The sequence below is a fragment of the Mus musculus genome, chromosome 9 (genome assembly GCF_000001635.26).
Source record: "Mus musculus strain C57BL/6J chromosome 9, GRCm38.p6 C57BL/6J".
Classification (NCBI taxonomy): Eukaryota; Metazoa; Chordata; class Mammalia; order Rodentia; family Muridae; genus Mus; species Mus musculus.
This window is the reverse complement of record NC_000075.6, coordinates 114,716,673-114,730,456: the sequence shown is the minus strand read 5'-3', so window position 1 is coordinate 114,730,456 and position 13,784 is coordinate 114,716,673. Positions and strand designations below refer to the sequence as shown.

At 45.9% G+C, this 13,784-nt stretch overlaps 1 protein-coding gene across 1 annotated transcript in view; it reads right to left on the bottom strand.

Annotated features, from left to right (window-relative positions):
* Nucleotides 1-6,668: 6,668 nt before the first annotated feature.
* Dync1li1 (dynein cytoplasmic 1 light intermediate chain 1) overlaps nt 6,669-13,784 on the bottom strand; it is a 34,958-nt gene continuing 27,842 nt past the window's right edge. Inside the window, exons 9-13 of the mRNA NM_146229.2 lie at nt 12,535-12,594; nt 10,555-10,599; nt 9,788-9,908; nt 8,600-8,752; nt 6,669-7,204 (exon numbers count right to left, since the gene is read on the bottom strand). Of these exons, the coding sequence (NP_666341.1) occupies nt 7,092-7,204; nt 8,600-8,752; nt 9,788-9,908; nt 10,555-10,599; nt 12,535-12,594 (492 nt within the window). The 3' untranslated portion in view covers nt 6,669-7,091. The remainder of the gene's footprint in view (nt 7,205-8,599; nt 8,753-9,787; nt 9,909-10,554; nt 10,600-12,534; nt 12,595-13,784) is intronic.

Genomic DNA, 13,784 nt, shown 5'->3' with positions numbered 1-13,784 from the left:
TAGCCTAGAACTATGTACATAGCCAGCACTAGTCTGCAACTAGTGACAATCCTCCTGCCTCTGTCTCTGAAGTGCTGAGATTACAGGCACGTGCTCCTCCTCCCCTCAGCCTGTTTTGTTTTTTTAAAACTGCCAGAGATCACATTGAGGTCCTTCTGTATGCTAACCGCCCTCCTCCCCCGCGCCCGTCCCCGTCTCCCCCCGCCCCGCCCCCCCGCCCCCCCCCCCGTTGAGCTGCACCCCTCCATGCTCCTCCCACAGAGATTTGACTTATTTCTCACGTCTCACTATCTTCCATCTTTCAGATAGTCATCTTCTCATGGGCGGGAGGGGTGCACCCGCGTATGAAGGTGCAGGCTCGCGCGGGTGCAAGTGTGGAGGTCAGAAGTCAACCTTGAGTATGTTCCTCAGGCACCATCTACCCTGTTTTAGGGCAGTGTGTCTCACTGAACCTAGCTTACTAGATAGGTGAGGCTAAAAGGCTAAGAAGACCCAGAGATCAGCGTCCCGCCTTGCCAGCTCCGCCGTTACAAGCACAGGCTACATTGGTCTTTTTATATGGGTTCTAGGAATCGAACTCACATCACCAATGGCAGCCAGCACTTTACCAGCTAAGCTGTCTTCCCTGTTCTTGTTTTTCAGTATCATTGGATGTTTACAGTACAACTGAAAACCAGATCTGGATATTAAGTTTACTGCCCCGTGCCAACCAGAGACAGAAAATCCTTTCTGGCAGGACAGTTAGCAGATTAATGAAAATTTCAAAGGACAATTAACAAAAAGATTAATCAGAGTGTCAGATATTGATATATGACATGAACATACTGACCATGCCAACAGATGAGTGGACAAAAGAAATGCAGAACATTTAGTGGAATTTTACTCAAGTTTATTGTTCTTGTTTTGTGAAACCATGACATCTGTAGGAAAATGAATACAACAGAGTATTACTGTGAAGGGAAATAAGGCACATTCAAAAGACAAAGGCCATATGGTCTGTCTCATATGTAGGTCCTAGATTTTAAAATTATATTTATGGGGCTGGAGAGATGGCTCAGTGGTTAAAAGCAATTTCTGCTCTTTAATAGAATCTAAGTCTGGTTCCCAGCACCCACATAGGGTGGCTTACAACCACCTGTAACTCCAGTTCCAAGGGATCCAATGTCCTTCTATGGACTCTCCTGATATATGCATATATGCACACTCTCCGTGTGTGTCTGTCTCTGATCTCTGTCTCTCTCTGTCTCTCTCTTTCTCTCTCTCACACACACACCCCTGCACAAATATACAAAGGAAAAAATAAATTTTTTAACTTTAAATTTATATTTGCCTGCATGTATATTTGTATACCAGGTAAATCTCTTCTGCCCACAGAGGTCAGAAGAGGGCATTGGAGTCTCTGGAACTGGTGTTATAGGTCGTTGTAAAGTGCCTACAATCAAACCTGGGTCCTCTGCAAGAGCATCAACTACCCTTAAGTACTGAGCCATCTCTCCAGTCCCAGGATAAATCAACTTAGTGTGTGTGTTTGTGTGTTTACATGGGGTGTTTGTATATCATGAAACTAGAAAGGACTTCATGAGAGGGAGATGAGACTGGAGGCAGTGGAGCGCAGGAAAACAGAATTGCAAACAGAGGGAAGACTGGGAGCCAGCTGAAGGGGTGGGGCATGAATGAGGCCCAAGCACGATGAGATGAGACATGTGTGAAATGCCAGGATGGAAACCATGCTTTGTATACTGACCTAAAATACTAAGACAGAGCTGGAGATGTAGGTCAGTTGCTGTGATGGTTTGTGTATGCTCGGCCTAAGGAGTGGCACTATTAGAAGGTGTGGCTCTGTTAAACTGGGTGTGGCCTTGTTGGGGGAAGTGTGACCTTGTTGGAGTAGGTGTGTCACTGTGGGTGTGGGCTTTTAAGACCCTCATCCTAGCTGCCTGGAAGCCAGTATTCTGCTAGCAGCCTTCAGATGAAGATGTAGAATTCTCAGCTCTGCTTGCACCATGCCTGCCTGAATGCTGCCACACTCCCACATTGATAATGGACTGAACCTCAGAACCTGTAAACCAGCCCCAATTAAATATTGTCCTTATAAATGTTGCCTTGGTCATGGTGTCTGTTCACAGCAGTAAAACCCTTACTAAGACAGTTGCCAAAGTGCTTGCCTGGCTTGGATGTGCATGGAGTCCCAACCAGGCATAAAACCTGCTGTGATGGCAGACATCTTTAATCTCAGGAGCTTGGAGGTAGAGGCAGGAGGACCAGAAGTTCAAGATCAGCTTTGACTACATAGAAAGTGAGTTTGAAGACAGTCTGGACTACGTAAGACTCTGTCTCCAAAATAAATAAATTAATAATTAATTAATTAATTTAGACCAGCAAGACAGCTCAGCCAGCAAAGGTGTTTGCCTCACCAGCTAGTAGACCTGAGTTGGATTTTTGTTAACTCATGGTGGAAGGAGAGAACTGACTCCTGAAAGTTGTCCTCTGTCCTCCATATACAGTCAGCATGCACATACCCACGCTCATATGCACTGATAAGAATAAATACATTTTAATTAAAAGTTTGCTATTTTAAATTCATGGTGGGTTTACAGGGCCCTTGAACTGACGGACAGTACAGTGGAGAACACACACCTGCAGATGGAAAGGCCTTTTCATAAATGGGTGGTAGGGAAAGCTGCCTCTATCACGGTATTCGTGTTGAATGTATGAAGATGCCCCCAGGGTTTAAATATCAGAGTGGGAGATAAGCCAAAGAACAGCCAAGAATACAAGAAACAGTGTTGGAAAAGGCAAGGGAGTCTTAGGCCCTCACCCATCTCCCTCTGACCACCCCTCTCCCCGACCTACCCACCTCACCCCCACCCCTCTAAATGGAGCAGCCATGAAGGCAGAGAATCTAGCAAAGCTAAAATTACATTCCCAGTCGGTATGTTCTATTTCACCAGCAGAGGGTGACAAAGAGCAAAGGCATGGTCACCCGTAGCCACAGAGTGATGTCCAGCTATTAGAGAAAGAAAATGCTGAGGGACCTCCTGTGAGTGCTTTAGTGCAAAACAGTTTGACCACTTAGAGCAGAGAAGGTTTTAGTTACATGGGGATGGAAGAGGGTGGGGTCCAGTTAGTGGAGTTTGGATCTTTGAGTTAGAGGTCTGCCTGGTCTACAGAATGAGTTCCGAGACAGAGAAAGAGTGTCTTGAGAAAAAAAAATTAAACAATTGATAAAAAGTTAAAAAGTGAAAACAAGGGCCAGGGAGATAGACAGGTCTGCAAAGGAAGGAAGGTGCTTGCTATATAAACCTGATCCGCTGAGCTCCGATTCCAACCCTACATAAAAGCTGGAAAGACAGAGTGGTGTGTGTACCTGAATTCCCAACCTATTGCTATGGGAAGACATGAGGTAGAGACAGGCAAGCCATAAATTCATGGGCCAGCTAAGGCAGTGGCCAGGACAATCCTATTTCAAACACTGTGGCAGGTGAAGACCGACGCCTGGAGTGACCACAACTCTGACCTCTCTGTGAATGCTATCGTACATACAATAGCTACTCGCAGGAATAGTGAAAAGATAACGCATAGAGGTTTTACATTCAAATATTTGCAAAGTGTTTCCAATATAAAAGCTAGCCAGATATGGCATTTCATACCTGCAGGCCTAACACTGGAAAGGCTGCAGCCAGCCTGGTCTACAGTTCTAGTTCCAGGGCTGTTACATACAGAAATTATGAGATAATGTATTTTTCTTTTTTTCCAGAATTCTCACAAGCTAGTGCTCTTGCCTACAGAGTGGCCATGCAGCTTTGCAAGTCAGCATGCTTCTCTTTTCTTTCTTTTAAGATTTAACATTTATGCACGTGAGTGCTCTATTTGCATGTATGCTTGTGTGACAGAAGAGGACATTGGATCCCATTACAGATGGTTGTGAGCCACCATGTGGTTGCTGGAATTGAACTGGGAACCTTTGGAAGAGCAGCCAGTGCTCTTAACCTCTGACCCATCTCTAGCCCAGAGGCAAGCACTTTTACCAGGTGAGCTATCTCGTTGGCACCATAGCATGAGGACTTTTTTTTTTTAAGATTTATTTATTATTATACATAAATTCACTGTAGCTGACTTCAGACACACCAGAAGAGGGCGTCAGATCTCATTATGGGTGGTTGTGAGCCACCATGTGGGTGCTGAGATTTGAACTCAGGATCTTCGGAAGAGCAGTCAGAGCTCTTAACTGCTGAGCCATCTCTCCAGCCCCAAGCTTGTGAGGCAGAATATCATGGCAGGTAATGCCGTGGTGGGCTGGAAAGGCTCAACTCATGATACAGGAGGTAAGAGAGCTGGGGAAGAAGACCTATATCCTTCAACCAGGAACCACCTTCTAAGTTGTAAGGTTCAATACCACCACCACCACCACCACCACCACCACCACCACTACCACCACCACCACCACCACCACCACCACTACCACCACCACCACCACCACCACCACCACCACCACTACCACCACCACCACCACCACCACCACCATCACCACTACCACCACCACCACCACCACCACCACCACCACCACCACCACCAGGGAGAACAAGCATTCAAGTCATGAGTCTATAGGGATATTCCAGATTTAGATCATAACAATAAAGGCAAATCCATCTGAAGTGTCTAATAGGCTCAATTGGTGTGTATGTGTGTGTGGGAGGGGGGTTGTAAGGTGAATGTCAATGTCAACACCTCCCAAGCTCAGAGAACATCACCTAAGAGGGGCAGAAATAATGTAGACAGCCAGCAGGACTCTGAAAGGGTGTCTTCTGGATGGGACATGGTGGTCACACTGCAGTGCACAGCGGCGGTGATTACTGACCTACACAAGGCCATCCGTCAGTGTCCCAGCATACATGGGGCAAGGGCTCTCGAGGCCCCGCCCCAAGCTGAGGAACGGGGCCCATTTTGTTGCTGTGGAAGGAAAGTCATTTTTCTTTGAGGGATGTGACCACTTGTAGATAGCCCCAAACCCACTGCATACAAACAGCATTAACTGAACTTGGTGGGCTATAAAATGTTTAAGAGACACGATTCTGGGAAAAGGATGTGTTGGGGGAGGTCTAGAGGAACTAGAAATGGATATAAATATACTGTATGAATATATACATATACTCTCAAAGAATAAAAAAAAAATCATACCAAAACCCCCCACAAAACTACAAAATCCCAGCTACACCCATTAAATAAGAGTCTACAGGGCTGGTAAGACAGCGCATTGGGTAAAGGCACTTGGTGTCACTCTGACAACCGAGTCTCATCCCATGTCCCACATGGTGGAAGGACAGAACCAACTGTACAAGCTGTCTTCTGACCTCTAAACACACACATGTTCCAAGACATGTGCATAACTAGACATAAACACACACACACAGCAGGAGGGTTTGGGGTTTGGTGGTGGTGGTGTTTTAAGATTCTGTTTCTATCTATAGGGAATGTCGTTATAAGTAACTGTCCTGGAGCCGGGCGTGGTGGCGCACGCCTTTAATCCCAGCACTAGGGAGGCAGAGGCAGGCGGATTTCTGAGTTCGAGGCCAGCCTGGTCTACAGAGTGAGTTCCAAGACAGCCGGGGCTATACAGAGAAACCCTGTCTCGAAAAACAAAAAAAGAAACTGTCCTTGGTTGGGAGGCAGCTCAGTGGATAGAGTGCTTGTTTAACAGGCACAAAGCCCTGAGTTCAGTCTTTAGCACCACAGAAAACCAGGCACACTGGTCCACATCCATAATCCCAGGGCTGGAAATAGAGGCAGAAGGATCAGGAGTTCAAGGCCAGTCTTGGCTACTGAGACTATCTCAAAAACAAACAAACAAAAGCAGAAAACCCCCGAAGGGGTGGTAGGGAAACATTACCCAGTGAATTAAAGGTCGGCACGAGAGATAAGGCATCCTGTCTCAACAAACCAAACCAACCAATTCTCCATGCCGTGGGAGAAGGGATAATCAAGAACTCCCAAATTAAGGAAACCTGTGAGTGAATTTCACCTGGTCATTTGCCTGTGAATGAATGCTTAGTAGTCCTATTAAGTCAAATATTTTACATTTCTAACAAATTCCACTCCTTTGCTGACAAGTCAAACTGGAATATAAGAAAAGGCAACACGTTATTTGACCCTGAATGCAGAGAATAAATACTTTATTAACTGATTACAGTTGAAAGTCATGAACAAAAAAGGAGTATATTAAGGCAGAGCCATATATATACACACACATATATATATATGTATAGACAACTGCAAAGCCAGTTCTCCCTTCCGTGCTCATAACCTCAGCATCTCTCACCCTCGGGTGGTGTGCTTTCTTTCTTCTTGATTAAAGGAGCATAGCATCTTGGCCAGTAGTTCTGGTCCACTTGATGGTGGCACATGGGATCACGGAGTGTGAGCCTATGGGGGTTTCTCAGCACACCTCAGGTGCCATACACATCTATTGGTCGGTGTGTGAAATCTGACAACTGACCAGTCTTCTTCAGAAAAACATGGTATCTTTAAAAATGATTGGAATAGTCTTAGACTTCTGAGTCAGTCAACTGCCAAAAGTACGTATTTTTCTGCCCTTCCCTAAATGTTCCTGTTGGCTTACCGCCTGGGAAAGAGGATCGCCTAGTCCTACTGCAGTCTTAAACAGTTTGACATTTTTTTTTTTTTCAAAAATCAAAATTTCTTCATTTTGCAGAATGGCAATGCAAACAGTTATTCTACATAATGTAAAATTGTCTTTCTTAGCCGGTCCTGGTGGCGCACACCGGAGGCAGAGGCAGGAGGATTTCTGAGTTTGAGGCCAGCCTGGTCTACAAAGTGAGTTCTGGGACAGCCAGGGCTATACAGAGAAATCCTGTCTCGAAAAACCAAAAAAAAAAAAAAACCTGTCTTTCTTCTGTGTAGTTCCTCTTTTAAAAATGGGCAGCCACCAAAAAAAAAAAAAAAAGGACATAAGGACATAAACTTTGTCTGTTTGTAAAAGCTTCCGGCCCCATCGTAGTTCCAACTTGGAAGGGCAGGGCAGAGGCAAGCTGTCATTACCCAGAAGAATGAACAAATGGCTTTGTTTGGTATCTTCAGGAGGCTTCTCCTTCCGTAGGAGATGTAGGTGTTGTAGGAGAAACAGAAGCAGGTTTCCGTGTGATTCTGTCTAGCTCTGCGTGAACATCTGAAAGCACAGGTTTCTGGCCTACAGTGCATTTCAAGAAGAAAGAACAAAAGTTAGATAGTCCTCCCCAGAGCCCTGGCCAACGCTCTCACTGACTGTACACTCCTACTGGGCTGCCCATGGTGGATAAGGCAGAGGACTCAAGGTAGAGTAGGCTGCCATGCAGGGCAGCCCACGCCCATAATCCCCAGCACCCGCCCGGGAGGCTGAGAGGTGGACTGACATTAAGATCACAGCTAACCCTGGCTTCATCCAGAGTTTAAGGCCCTATCTCAAAAACAAAACAAAAGAAACAATAAAACCCAACAATAAAAACCTTATGCACCTGCTAAATCATATACACATCCTTAAAACACAGCTCCTTGGACGCTGGAAAGTCGCATCGGTCAAGAGCACTGACTGCTCTTCCCAAGGTCCTGAGTTCAATCCCCAGCAACCACAGGTTGGCTCACAATGATCTGAAATGCGATCTGATGCCTTCTTCTGATGTGTCCAAAGACAGCTACAGTGTACTCACATACATAAAATCTTTAAAAATAAAAACCAGGTCCTTGTTTTGAACTGAGGGCAGTGCAGGGTACCTATTACTGAACCTCGTATGTGGGTTTTGTTTCTATTTTAGGGCATATATAGGGCAGTGAGCAATCAACAGCAAACAGCAGACCTGTGGACCTGAAGGGGGACATGAGAAGGACAGGAGACCCAGAGCCCTCCTAACCTGACAAGGAGCAACATGGCCCAACGCCCTGAAACTCCAGCCATTCTCCAATCTTTAAATATAGGGGCTAGTGTTACAGCTCAGCAGGCAAAGGCACTCGCCACCAAGTCTGATGACCTGAATTTGATCCCTGAGACCCACACAGAAGAAGAAAAAACCTGAAATCAAACTATTGTCTTCTGACCTCCCCACACAAATTTAATATAGAATATGACCCAGGAACCTTAAATATTACCCTAACTACAAAAAAAAAAAAAAAAAAAAAAAAAAAATATATATATATATATATATATATGGTAGGCAGTGGTACATGCCCATGAGTTCAAAGCTAGCCTGGAATACAGAGAATAACACAGCCAGGGCAGCACAGAGAGAAATCAAAAAAGAAAAAAAAAAGTCTCTCACACACACACACCACAGAAAAGCCAAGTGAAATGTGGCTTATCCACATGCTGGTGTGTTACTGAGCCATGTACAGGTTAGTACATGAAGGAGCCTCCGAAACAGAAAACAAGACACACTGCTCAGATGAGAGTTACAGACGAATACCCAGCCTGGCAGCCCCAGACAGTAGGCAGATTAGTGGCCCAGAGATTAGATGGCGTGGAAAGTCTGACTTCTGAGTCTAAAGCACGTGTGACTCCATCACACTCGGTGAGGCTACATGCAGACAGCACGCCCAGCTCAGACAGCTCTACCTGACTTTTTGGCGGACGGTGGCAAACTGGGGCTTGCACCTGCAGCCCCTCCTCCAGGACTGCCGCCGACCCCGGGGCCTCCAGGAGAGCCAGTCTTCTTACTCAACAGACTGTTGAAGAAATTCGCCAGGACCCCTTCGCTGGTCGCTCCAGCTACAAAACAAACAAACAAAGCCTTTTAGAACATTTTTCCATAAATTATTATAAGCTACTCACACTTTCATCAACTGCTACACAAAGCATTCACAAGGACCGTTTTCTATTCTCTTTATCAGTGTCGTATATGTGTGTGAGTGTGCAGTAGGAGTGCAGTGGCACCAGCCTGCATGTGTGGAGGCCAGCAGACACTCCGAGGTCTTGGTTCTCTTCCCACCTGTGTCTGGGACTGCACTCAGGCTGCTGAGCTCCTGCAACAAGCACTTTACTCCAGAAGCCAGCTCACCAGCTCCACAGAAGGAGTTTAAAGGGTCAAAAGTATTTTTTATCATATTTATATTTGTGTGTGTGTGTGTGTGTGTACACCACATGTGTGTAGGAGCCTGCAGAGGTCAAAATGCCTCAGATGCCCTGGAAGTGGAGTTAGAGATGGTTGAGCAGCCAGTGTGCCTTTTTGTTTTTTGAGATTTCTTTATGCTTATGTGCACTTGTGCTCTGCTTGCATGTCGGTGTGAGGGTGGCAGGTCCTCTCCAACGGAGTTACAGACAGCTGCTAATCTACCTCTCCCCTTTCAAAGAGCTTCATAATATTCCTTTTACATTTATTCTCTCTCTCTCTCTCTCTCTCTCTCTCTCTCTCTCTCTCTCTCTCTCTCTCTCTCTGTGTGTGTGTGTGTGTGTGTGTGTGTGTGTGTGTAGGTTAAAGGACAACCTACAGGAATGGTTCTCTCCTTCTACCATGGTCTAGGGATTGACCTCAGGTTGTCAGCTTGCTGGCAAGTATCTTTCCCAGCTAACCCATTCTCTAACCTAGACTGACTACCACAATTGCTTTCCCCAGTGGTTCCCACAAGAGATGCTGAGAGTGCTCGGCATGAGCTGCAGTGCACTGAGAAGATGCTGTGCTGTTCACAGCCTGATTGTGAGCTCCCATCTATAAAACAAAGCTTACAGAGCATGCGCAGAAAAGGAAAACATTTAAATGGATTCCAGACGAGTGTGCCCCAATTTCCCCAAGGGACAGAGCTCTACCTTTCATGTTTGGATCAATTTTTTTGGATCCAGCAGGGATGGGGGACACACTGGCAACATTGGATGACACAGATCTGTTTGGTGTTCGAGGGGAGCCTCCAGGGACTCTTGGTGATGCATCCTAGGTAAAAATGGGAAAAGCAAACATACTACACCTTAAAACCCTCAAAACATTCAAATACTCTGACACCGCTCCCCCATCCCCCCAAAACGGGCTTCCCACCACCACTCAACTCACTGATGAGTGCTGATACTCCTGCCCTCACACTAGAGAACACACAGGCCCAGTCCACTCAGACACCAGTTACTGCACTGGTGGGAAAGCAGTGGCACACTGGGTGATGAGGGGAGCTCTAGGCACAAGCTGGAGAGTCAGAGCTGGTCCGGCTGTCCGATCTCAGGAGGTCATGTCCTCCCAAGTCCTCATGACCCAGCGACAGGATGGCACTACTATGCAACAGCAATCTTTCTAAGACTGCCCTGAGGGCTTGTGCAGTGACTGCTATAAACACCGAGGAGGAGAGCTTTACATGATTTCAATGTTCTAAAAAGGAGGACGGATTCTCTAAAACATCTCACAATTCCAGAAGATCAACTGAAGGAAGTTTATACTGAAGCATGCCCATGTGTGTGTGTGTGTGTGTGTGTGTGTGTGTGTGTGTGTGTGTGCGTGTGTGTGCGTGTGTGTGTGTGTGTGTGTGATTAAGAGAACTACAACAGCATATATTGAACATTAATAGTTTTGTCAACATTTATATAATACTGACCACAGGCCTTCCAGCTGCAGTTGGAGGTTGCTTTGCTAAAAGAGACTGGGGGAAAAAATTATAGTTTAGACATTCATAGTCTGCATTACTGTCTTTTTAAAGAAAATATATACAGCTTAACATTTTTTTTTTCCGCCAGGCATGGTGGCGCACGCCTTTAATTCCAGCACTCGGGAGGCAGAGGCAGGCAGATTTCTGAGTTCGAGGCCAGCCTGGTCTACAGAGTGAGTTCCAGGACAGCCAGGGCTACACAGAGAAACCCTGTCTCGAAAAAACAAAAACAAAACAAAACAAAAAAACCAACATTTTTTTTCCGAAGACAGCAGTCAGGAGCACTGCTTGCTCTTCCAGAAGACCTGGGTTCGATTCCCAGCACCCACAGGGTAGGTACTCCACAACCATCCAAACTCCAGTTCTAGGAGATCTTACAGTCCTCTTCTGATCCCCTTGGGCACCAGGCACACAAATGGTACTCATTCATGTATTCAGGCGAACATTCTTTTTTTCTGTTTTTACTTTTCTTTTGTTTTGTTTTGTTTTTCAAGACAGGGTTTCTCTATATAGGCCTGGCTGGCCTGGAATTCACTTTGTAGAAAAGGCTGACCTCAAACTCAGAAATCTGCCTGCCTCTGCCTCCCAAGTGCTGGGATTAAAGGCGTGCACCTCCACCGTACGGCACAGGCGAACATTCATACACATAAAATAAAATGAATCTAAAGAAAATTGAAATTAATACGTAATTTTAAAATTGAATTAATACTATTCTCTGTATAGCCCTGATTGTTCTGAAACTCACTCTGTAGACCAGGCTGATCTTGAACTGAAGAGACCCATCTGCCTCCCAAGTATTCAGATTTAAGGCATACACCACCACCACCCAACCACAGCTTAACTTTTACATATATATGTACATTAGCTTAAAAAGTCACCATGGAGCCGGGCGTGGTGGCGCACACCTTTAATCCCAGCACTTGGGAGGCAGAGGCAGGCAGATTTCTGAGTTCGAGGCCAGCCTGGTCTACAAAATGAGTTCCAGGACAGCCAGAGCTATACAGAGAAACCCTGTCTCAAAAAACAAACAAACAAAAAAAAAAAGTCACCATGGGGACTGGAGAGATGACTCAGTGGGTAAGAGCACTGGCTGCTCTTCTAGAGGTCCTGAGTTCAATTCCCAGCAATCACATGGTAGCTTACAACCATCTGTAATGGTGTCTGATTGCCCTCTTCTAGTGTGTCTGATAGCTACAGTATACTCATATAAATAAAATAAATAAGTAAATCTTTTAAAAAGTGGAAAACACAACAACAGAGGGCACTTGAATACTTTATAATTAAAAAAAAAAAAAACAAAAACAAAAGCCACCATGGACCAAGCATGGTGCTGAACACTTTCAACTCCAGCACCGAAGAGGAAGAAACAGGTGAGTTCCAGGCCAGCCTGGGCTACATAATGAGTTGCAGGCCAGCCCGGGCTACACAGTGAGACTTTGTGTCAACAAAGTAAATAAATTAGGGACTGGAGAGAAGGCTCAGCAGTTAGGAGCACTGCTTGCTCCTCCAGAGGACCTGTGTTCAATCCCCAGCACCTATACAGAGCTCACAGCCATCCAAACTCAGTTCTAGGAGAGCCTACAGCTCCCTTCTGACCATTTTGGGCACCAGGCACACACATGGTTAAACATTCATACACATGAACTAAATCTAAAATATAACTGATTTAATTGTTTAACAGTTAAAAGCCATCTTGGCATGATGGTTAAAGGGGTAGACATTTGTCATCTTTCCTGGTGGCCTGAGGACAATACAGGAGCTGTGGCTTACATGCACATTTCACTCTCACCTCAAACACACCAAACAGATGCATATGTAATAAAAATGTAAGTATATGATAGTTATATAAGTATCATAGGGCTTGAAGGCAATTGTAAGCATCTTTGCACACTGAATCCCACTAAAACTGCCTGTAATGTAGCTTCCTACCTGTAGCTTCATCAGAAACACTTGGTCATCTTCTGCCATGATCTCCTTCTCATGCACGAACTGAAAGGAGTAAGATGGAAGCCATGAGTGCACTGAACACATTTTCTAACACCTCCAATCCCTGAAGGTATGGCTTAGACTAACGAAGGACAGTTCGAGAACTAGAACTTCACCACTACAGATGTAAGCCACACCCTAGTGTGGCTGCGTGATTTTATTAGCTTTACATTGAAAGCTACTCATGATCACTCATTGAACACTCAACCCTAGAGCCACAGGACTTTCAGCCACGCCTATTCGATTTGGTATCCAGCAATGGAGTGTTCTAAATGAGTTAGGAATATCTCAGTGAATGCCACATGTCCCTGGTTCCCCTGAAATAAAAACAAAATGCTCTTCTACCAGCTGCGTAAGAAGAAAGGGCAAGCACCACACAGATGAGCGGTTCACTTCCCCTAGAAGGGCTGTGAGCCTCTCAAAGGTTAAGTCACTTTACAGCAATCCTCTGTTCCAATTCCACAATCGGTGCCCATCTCACTGCAGCCTAGAAAAAGCCCCCAGGGTCGTAACTCAGCCCCTCACCTCCCCGCCAGCCCCCTCTCAGCTCTCGTCAGCGTCTGTCTTCTATGGACTCCTTCACTGGAGCACGCACACTTTCAGACCTTCCCCTTCACAACAGTCTCTTCTCTTTGTGTGCTACTGGGGGGAGGGGGACCTGGAACTTCACACACTACAAGAGTGGTACCACTAAGTCGCAGCCCAGCCCGCAGCCCGGCTCTGACACTCCCCTTCCTCTCAGAGTGGCCACTCCTATAAAAGCTGCCCTAGGGCCCCATCTTCTTAGTCTGCCTCCACATCCTGCTTATTTCCACAGCTGAAAATTCACTACCACTTGACGGATGACCTATGAATTAGAGCTTGTGTCATTGTTTTAAGATAGGATCTCACTCTGCAGTCCAGGCTGGCTTGGAACTCATTATGTCTGACCTCAAACACGTGGCGAGCCTCCCAGCTGTTCTTCCAAAGGGCCGGGGTCATAGGGGCGTAGCAGCAGGCCCAGCTATGGGTCAGCGTATTACTGTACGCACAGCCTCCTCCTTCCTAGCTGGCACTTTGTACCCGAACAAAGTGCTAAGTGCAACGAATGAAAGAAAGGGCACCGTAAAGCTTAATCTGGCTGGGAAGAGCGGGGACCGGAGATGGCTCAGCTGTTAAGAATGTGCATGGATCTTGCAAAGGACCTGAGTATG